Genomic DNA, 9621 nt, shown 5'->3' on the forward strand with positions numbered 1-9621 from the left:
TCAGACATGTTTTATATAGGTATGGCCCTACAATATATGTTTCAAATATAGCATGATAGGTCCACTTTAATATAAATATGGTAAATGCATTTTGAGGGTCAAAATACAATCTGTATGTAANGCAAAAAAAAGCATGAAAGCTTCAAAACTGTACTGATAAAACAAATGAGAACATATTGTAAATCAAGGCAAATATTATTTGAACAAGCTCATGGTTTGAAATGGCAAACATTGAAAAGCAAAAGTATTATTAAAACCATGTACTACATCATCACCTTGGTCCCATCATATACTAGAATATTTACTGTGCTTGAAAACTGGTATCACATCATCATGTGAGGTTGACTTTGTGACCTGAAGAACATTTCAGCTGCAACATTAGCTTGTTGATAAGCTTGAGGTATGAGATCTTTTTGTAGCCATTCATGGTGAAGGCATACTGTATGTGCTATTTTATGCATTATTTTTGACCCAACATTTCTACAGGCATGACAGAATATGGCACTATTTTTAGTTGAATATTCTAGCCATTGTCTATTTTTATACCACGAGCTGCAAAATGACCGCCTTACCCCACTGTGCAGGCGGGTACTTGTTTAGATATACAGTACCTGGGCAGGCTCTGTTTTGCCGTGGTATCCTGGCACCTGCGGGCCGCAGAGGGGCGGCGTAGTTTCGGGCGACGAAAACCGCTGCTCCTGGGGCGAGGGCGGCGAGTCAGGAGGGAGTAAGCTAGTGTCCACAACAGAGGGTAACGTGATGTCCCCATCTGACCTGTTGCTATTGTCTGCAGTAGATGCAGTGTTGCTGGTGTTTAGTTATGTTTGCTTTAACCATTTTCATATACATGATTATCCACAGATGTGTTAGCACTATGGAAATGATGCCTGCGGAGCAGGTCACGCGCACCTGACACAATTTGTTGTTTGTATTTTTCGCTCCGTTCTCTTTTTTGAATAGAGGGTGCATAACATTCAACTGGGGGTGCAATGCATGCCTATGCACCCCCGAAGATCCCGACGCGAAGCCTGAAGGGTAAACACCAGGTTTACTGATCTACCCGCACAATTTTTCTCTGGTGTCGGAATGTCTCGCGAGGTTGGTACATGCTTAAAAAACAAAACACCATTTCCTTTTGGGTTAAAATGTGTTGTAACTGCGTTACTGAGAATTGTAACGGGTATTATATTACCCATATGTCATTAGTAATGCGTTACTTTTTGCTGTAACGAAGTAGTAATATATTACTGTAACTCCGTTACTTTTGTAAAGCGTTACACCCAACACTGGCAGTGACGAGTCCTAAAACCCGGAAGTGAGTTAGCGTTTTACCCCTACCGGTTCCCTCGTCTCAGAGTCAATGGGATTTCTCCATAGGATTTTGGAAAATAAGGTCTGTGGTTGACACAAATTTAAGAGACGGATCATGTTTTGTTCTATGACATTAAATACCTCAGCAGTGACCCCACTGGGGATTTTTGAAGTGTTTACGTGTCTGAAAAACAATGGTTGTTAACAAGTGGCTGAATAGGACTACAGAAGTTGTTGAGGACGTTGTACGTCATTACGCCGAACACGTAAACACTCCCGCTAAGTTTGTTTTCCCCTGTTCCGCTTGAAAGCAACTACCTGCGCTCTTGCAAACTGTTGAAACAAACGCTTCAACTTGTACAATTTTGAATCTGTATTTTTGAATATGGATCTTAAATTGGCGTGACGTCGAAGTCGTGCGACCGTGCTGTACTCGGCTGTAGTTCCTTTATTGCATCACGTTAACATTTTGCTTCTGGCGATTAGATTTATGATTCGAAAACTATAAAAGTAGGGTAGATATGTGGATATTATCCGGCTGAACAAAACGTGCATTTATCGAACAGCTTCTTTTTCCACAACTATTTCCCAAAATTCTATGGAGAAATCCCATTGCTTTTTTGTCAAGGGAACTCATGCGCAGTTTACTTCTGGGTAAATACGTCATCCCTGCACCACTCTATTGCTCTCCTGCATTAACAGCTTAATATCTGATCTGCTGCTATAGTCCTCCTCAAATGACAGGCCTCATGTACATATGTTTTACTTTTATATTTTTCCTGGTTTGAATTTCACTTTAGTGCATGGGCGAAGAAAGCATCCTCAATGTGGGAGGGACAATTGGACGGGGGGTGTGGGCAGGTGGTGGACCTAACATCCTCTAGGGGGGTCCGGGGGCATGCTTTTAAATGCTGAAGTTAAATGCATCAATCTGGTGCATTTAAAATTAGGGACTAAATCTATGGATACATCTCTCAACAACACCCTTGTGAAACAGTACTGTAAACAGACTTACTTTCTTTTTATGCATATTTTACAAATCACTCCCCTTTAAACTGTATTTTTGTTTTACTGTCCTATAGTATGAGTTGGAATTATTTCATACGTTATTCTCTTATTTTGTATAATGATCATATAAAAGGTGTGCCTTGGAAATACTTGTTTACATGAGATAACTTAGACTAAAGTTAAAGTGGACCTATCATGTTATATTTGAATAATATATTGTAAGGCCACACCTACTTTATATAAAACATGTCTGTGAAGTTTTTTTTTCAAAATACCAAACAGATCATACATTTTAGCCATGCCTCATTTCGCTCTATTTCAGGGGTACTCAAATACAAATCTTAAAGGTCAAAAAAAAAATTCTCAATAAGACAAAGGTCCGTTTATTACGGTTATTCAAACTTTTAAACAATTGCAAACAAGATTCTTAACACGAGGTTGCAAAAACAAAAATAATCTCTATGCAGCAGTTTTCATTTTTGTTGTGTCTGTGCTTGATCCCTCAGAGTCGCAGTGTAAGAGCTGCACAGTTATGAATAAAGGCAGCTGCACCCTCTTTCATTCAGCATTCCCATTATTGCTTTATAAATGTCTTCCCCCCCTTCTGTGTCCACTGAGGTTTGTCAGGCCCAACACATCATCAACAAACCCCTTTGCCTCATCATAAAAACTCACAAACACCAGCAACTGAGCATTGTCAGTGGTGTCAGTGGACTCATCCACAGCTAAGGAAATGCACTGTGCATTTTTTATTCCATCACAAAGCTGATCAAATCACCAGCCAGTATTTATGTTATTCTGGTTGATGTGGAATCTGAGAGGGGTATTTGCTTGATTTGACCGGTTATTTCCTCTTTTTGTTTGCCTTCAAACATGGTCTCCATCACTTCAGTCATGCCTTCTTTTATACTTCAGTTATTATCCAGTGGAATGCCCTTACCTACAGGCCTAGTTAAATCAAAGTGGTTACTTTTTTTAGGCTGGGCAGTCTAGTTTTACACACCGTCTTATTTGACTTTCTCAGGACTTAAAACTGTTTTTTGGGGACAGACCCCGTAAGGTCATCATCTTAACAGTTTTGTATGCTCATCCGTGACAGAGCATCAAGTTGACATGTCTATTACAGCTGAATGCGGCGATTACCATTTTGTTCAGCAAAACGCCTCACAAACTGATTAAGATCAAAGCTTTAGTGCGTTTTGATTCAATGCTGAGTACAGCCAAACTTGACAGTCTCTTCTCTGTCATTGTAGACCGCAAATACCTCATTCCTTCAGTACTTGGGTCCGAATGCTTCTCGTTTTGCGCCGTCCCGTTCAAATGAAATCGCCGCCAATCATATTTCCACACTCGGGCCAGGGCCGGGGGAGGGGTTAAAAGACTTCACTTGCACTCGGACATTAGAGATTTTCTCTCATAAATGTCCGATGAGCCACAACTTTTCTTTCAAAACAAAGATGCCAACTGGGGTGGCAGCTGGGGTGGCAAGGCTATCTTTTAGGGTGGCAGTTGCCACCCCATGCCACCCCGGTAGATCCGCCCCTGAGCCTTTGGGCTCTGAAACTACGGGGCGGGCCGAGGACAAATACACATGCGTTAATCGCACGTTAAAAGAATTTGTGGCGTTAAAAAAGATTGCGTTATTAACACGTTAACTTAACAGCCCTAATTTTTATATATCTGAGACCCATAATATATGCCTAAAAATAGCATAATACCTTTAAGACCTTTAATGGCAGTCACTTTTCTTTACACTTTCATTCGGTTACAGTTGAAATTCAAAGTGAAGTAGAAATTAAATAGACTTTCTCTTAGTTTACTAATCAGATTGCCCATCACGTATCTAAGTCTGTGTCTGAGTGAGAGGGATAAATGCACAGCCCTACCATCACAGCATGTGTTGAATAAAGGTTTTGTCTTCACAAGCCACTTGACTGGTTCTATAAAACCAGTGTCAGTTGCTTGTTAAAAGAGTACAACCTGGGAGATAAAGAATGTTATGTATCCCAGACGTGTTTAACAGCTTAGATAAAGGCATATTTTGAGAAGCTAGCAAGGCTTCAAAGGAAGAAGCAGCAGGCGTCACAGGAGGTGTCAGAAGAAACTGAACTCGCTGGACTTTGATCACGCACTGAAGGCCAGAAAATAAATGCACTTTAAGATAAAGGTTTTTCTGAAATATGGGTTTTATAATTTCCTTTTGAAGTCTGTCTGTATTTATGTCTGAATACAATTATTTCTATTCCTAACCACTGAATCGTTACAGGTTCATGCAGAGCAGGAAAATAGTTAAATTATAATTAATGCTAATAAATGCTAAAATAAATATCAATTCAAAGATGTCTGAAATTTGACAAAAACTGATTATACTCGCTTGTATTTTCTATTTCTTTTTTTGGTTTCTTTTTTAAGTGTAAACAACATATTAAAATGCAAATTGCTGTCACCACAATTGATATTTTTCACAACATTGTGTTATTTGTAAAGGAAATGTGTGTTTGTGGTGCATCGCCTGATAGAGCACAAAGCAACAGGCCTGTGGGGGGAGATGACAGGTTTTAGGAGGGAGGGAGAAGAACAGGACATAATCGGGAAGTGTGGAGCAAGAGGAGTGACAGTGGGGAATAATTGTCCTATTTTAAAAATGTAGACTGCGACAACGGGAAAAGAGAGTGAGATAATGAGGGGGGGACTTGGATTTTTAGCTTTGGTAAATGTTCAGTCACAGCAACAAGGCCACACACTCTACTCATTTCATCCTTTTAAAGTCCACCACTGCCTCTTGTTTGCCTAACAAGCCTTTGTGTGAACATGCCAGAGTCTGTGTGTGCGTGTGGTCGCTGGATTTCTTTGCTTAATTTTGCAGTCGGTTCATTCCTGTCTGCTCACTTTACTCCCTTTATCCTTATTTATTTGTCAGAGGTTGTGTTCAGGGACGTTCCTTGTCATTCGTCAGCGTGGCCCATAAAACACACTGTCATGACTGACTGGCCACGCTCCAAACTCATTACCGATTGGTTGACAGAGCGGGTCGCTCTGTTCTGCTCTGCTGTGTTTGACTCCTGTTTGCCAGACATTTCAGGCTCAGGAAACTTTAAATGCGGTGGTGTCTTTCCTCGCGCCACTCCTCTCAGCCTCCCGCTCAAGGTCACATGAATATGGATTTACCCTCTCCTTCCAGCGCACACATACTGATGATGAAGTCTAAGATCTACTCAGAGGGATTATAATTCAGGACGTAGGTCTGATCCGGGCTGTCACTCTGTTCCTCTGTCTGTCTGGGGGTGTGTTTTAAGTCGGAAACTGAAGGGGGGGGAGGAGGGAGGGAGAGAGGTAAGAGGAAAAAGAAAGATGAAGAGGACTACTGTAGGAGCAGGGCGCTGAGATGAAGAGCGGAGGAAGGAGAATGGATGATGATGATGATGATGGAATCAGGGGAGGCTGGAGCCGGGTGGGAGGGTGTCATGTAAGAGAAAAGGAAAGAGACTGGGAGATTGGAAAAGGGCGACGCACCGTGTTATTGAGTTTCTGTTACGGCTGATCAGCAGTATCCATTTCCTCGTATTGAGCCTGCTGCATGCCACAGTCTGCTGCAGAAAATCTTTTCTCATCAGTGTTTGTATACACGCTGTACGCCTCTGTGGTGTGTGTTTGCGATGTGTATTCATCCAGACTAACAGTGTGCACATTGAGCTCATGTGTATATGTGAACCTGGGTTTTGTGGTGCATTCGCCCGCTAAAGTGCTTCTTTAAACTTCTCTAATGGTTTCTGTGTTTCCATTTTGCTTTTGTTTTACCTTGCTTGCTTTAAAAAAATAAATAAGAGTTTTCTCTTTCTTTGTTTGTAATTCAATCTCTAATCAGATTATCCCTTGCTTCAATTCACTTAAAACCAGACTCTTCTCCTTGCTCTCCTCCTTTTTGCTCACAGCTGTGTCTCTTTGTGTTTTTATTCACAGAAAACAACAAGGTACCTTTACAAAGGTCTCGCTCTCGGCAGAATATGAATTTAGGTTCAGCGGTGTTGAAAGCTCCCCCTCCCAAGGAGGCCCACAATGAATCTGAGGGTCACCCGTCTTCGGCCCGGACGAAGGAGGCGGGCCGCAGGTACAGGAACAACCCGGCTCCGAGCCACTGGCTGAGCAGGGAGAGGGCGGGTGACAGAGAGACGGTGAGGAGCACTGAGAAAGAGACGGAGGTGGAGAAAGAGCCTCCGTCCCTTCTGCTGTCCTCCACTGTTCCTGCGGTGAACAGCTGTAGCTCCAACGGAGAGTCCGATGTGGAGGCTCTCCTGGCCAGACTTAGGGCGTTGTGAGGTTTGTTTTTCACATTAGCTCTGAATTGGCAAATATGTACAGCTGACAGTCTGTTAGTACCTGCAGATATTAACATAGTGAATGTGACCAAAAAGATTAAACTTCATAAAGTCATCAAAAAAGCAGAACATTTAGTAATAAAGATTATGAAGGATTTATGAGGTGTAAAGTAGCAGGGCAAATCATTTAAGATTTAGATTCACTGTAGCTAACCAAACAAAGATACTTTTTAAGAGCTTCATAGAAAATATGTTTGTATAAAAGTACCATTTGAGGACCAAGCTTTTAACACTTAGACATCAATCACTCAGTTGTTCAGGTAGAGCTCAGATAGATGGTCAAACAGAAGGACACTTCAAATAGATAATATATTACAAAAGTTGTGATCGAATAAAAACACTTAAGCACATTTGTCATACAGCCCAAATACGATAAGAAGAAGACTCTCAAACCTGATCCTGTAGAGTGCACTGCCCAAAGCTCTTGGCTATCATTTATATCTTCATTCAAATTTGAATAAAACTTCATACTCAGAAAGTAAAACATGCGACATAGCTAAGCACTTATTGTGTGATCCAGAACTATGCAATTTCCCAAATAAATTACAGCCGATTCCTAAAAATGCTAATAAACCTTTATCCTATCCTTTATCTTGTCTTACCTTTAGTTTAGTTTACGATGTATGCTACACTTAAAACGTAAAGCTAATTTCTGCTTTTATTACTTTCATTATTTAATTACTATCCTCTCTCTTTTTGTGTTCCTGTGTGAGTCCTTTCCACCCTGTGATGGGGTGTCTTTTATATTCAAAGCATTGATCGCATTGTTTGTATTATCTAAAAATAAAAAATCCCAAAAATATGTATTCTATAAAACTATAAATATAAAAACACAAAAGATGCAAGTAATGACATATGATTGTATTACAGTATGTGTTACAGTTTTAAGAAGTTGGTTTTGATTGTACTATATCTGTCTCTGTCATTGATGGTGAAAACATCTCTACAGTGGGAAAAGTCTGCAGTAAGGGAACAGTATCGGAGAGTGTTTTGTTCACAATGTGGCACGAAAAAAACAAGTTATTCCATCCAAAATGTAACCAGAACTGATGCTGCTTTTTTTCTCCTACACTCCCACCAAAATGACTCACATTTGTACCTTTATTTGCTCACTTTTATAGTCCTATTTGCAATAAACTGAAGAAAGAAAAATGTTCTGTTGTCAGTTTCATAAATTACAAAAGCTTCAAACGCACGACTGAAATGAATACAATGTTTGTGTTGCCGTTAGCAATAATTAATGTTGGTTTTGTTCTCAGTGTAGAAACACAGATCACGCCCCTGCTTTGGCTGCCTTAAAAATATGCATTCAATCAATCAATCAATCAATCAATCAATCTATGTTTATTTATATAGCCCAATATCACTAATGTTACATTTGTCTCAGTGGACTTCACAGTTTGTACAGAATATCAGTATGACAATACGACACCCTCTGTCCTTAGACCCTCACATCGTACAAGGAAAAACTTCCAGAGAAAACCCACAGTTTAAAGGGAAAAATGGGAGAAACCTCAGGGAGAGCAACAGAGGAGGGATCCCTCTCCCAGGACGGACAGACGTGCAATAGATGCCGTGTTTAAATTGAAAAGATAATACATTTGCAACATAGGTAGTCCAAATGTCTGGAAATGCATGTGTGTATAATAGGAAGATGAATCCACGAGTATATCCATCCAGGACTTATGATCCAGGACCACAGCCACGACTCAAGATCCAGGACTCACAATCCATGACACAGGACCGCAGGATCATCCATGACTCCGGATCCCGGCGTATATAGACACCAAAAAGAAAGAAATTTGGGGAAGCTGGGTTAATCGGAACATGAGAGTACACAGGTATAGACAGAGAGAAGGAAGAAGTAAGATGTCCCCCGACAAACTAAGCCTATATCAGCAAAACTAGGGGCTGAATCTAATCAGCCCTAACTATAAGCTTTATCAAAAAGGAAGGTCTTAAGCGCACTCTTAAAAACGGATAGGGTGTCTGCCGTCCGAACACAAACTGGAAGCTGATTCCACAAAAGTGGAGCTTGATAAGAAAAGGCTCTGGCTCCCATTGTACTTTTAGAGACTCTAGGAACAACCAACAACCCTGCATTCTTGGAACGCAATGCCCTAGTAGGACAGTAGGGTATAATGAGTTCTTTAAGGTAAGATGGCGCCTGCCAATTAAGGGCTTTGTAGGCCAGAAGAAGAATTTTAAATTCTATCCTGTGTTCTATAGGGAGCCAGTGTAAGCATTGATCAAGTATACGACTTCATTAAAAAGAAAAATGACTTTTTTATCCAGATTTCAGTTCAGTTGTATATGCTTTCACTTGTTATGAAGATATATCTGGAATTAGTAAGCAGCAGTTGAAAGGGGATGAAAAACAGACGCTTTATTGGAGATGACATGAAAACATCCATAGTGCAAAGGGGTCAAAGCATCTGTGTCAAAACTCTCCTGTAATGATGTTCAAGTCATCACAATATTTTCTTCACCTTAACTGTTTCTTACTCAGCCTAGCTTTGTGTGAGGGCGATATTCATTTCATAATTTCATCATCACTGCTGTAGTAGGGCGATGTGCTGCTGGGAGATCACGGTAAGTGCGTGGACATGTCTCTTTGTTTTTGTTTCAGTGGTCACTATCACTGACTTCTGACTTGTATGACCCTCTGGCTCTTCTAAAATGTATTGACTTGTTTGAACAGCGTTAAGATACCATATAAACGCAGTGCCCTTGTATACGTTTTTCTGTTACTCAGTTCACAAACTGCTATATAATGACTGGATTTGCTCATAAACATCTACATTATCATGTATACACATAAAACAAAAACCCTGTTTATTATGGTCTGTACATCTGTATATTGTTACATTTCCTAAATAAAAGTAACACCTGCTTGTGAACATCATGCAAACTTTTATCACTGGCA

At 40.4% G+C, this 9621-nt stretch overlaps 1 protein-coding gene across 1 annotated transcript in view; it reads left to right on the plus strand.

Annotated features, from left to right (window-relative positions):
• diaph1 (diaphanous related formin 1) overlaps window positions 1-7840 on the plus strand; it is a 120769-nt gene extending 112929 nt beyond the window's left edge. The window contains exon 11 of the mRNA XM_010783200.1: window positions 6280-7840. Within this exon, the coding sequence (XP_010781502.1) occupies window positions 6280-6635 (356 nt within the window). The 3' untranslated portion in view covers window positions 6636-7840. The remainder of the gene's footprint in view (window positions 1-6279) is intronic.
• The last annotated feature ends 1781 nt before the right edge of the window (window positions 7841-9621 follow it).

This window comes from Notothenia coriiceps, unplaced genomic scaffold (assembly GCF_000735185.1).
Source record: "Notothenia coriiceps isolate Sejong01 unplaced genomic scaffold, NC01 NC01_scaffold00024827, whole genome shotgun sequence".
NCBI lineage: Eukaryota > Metazoa > Chordata > Actinopteri > Perciformes > Nototheniidae > Notothenia > Notothenia coriiceps.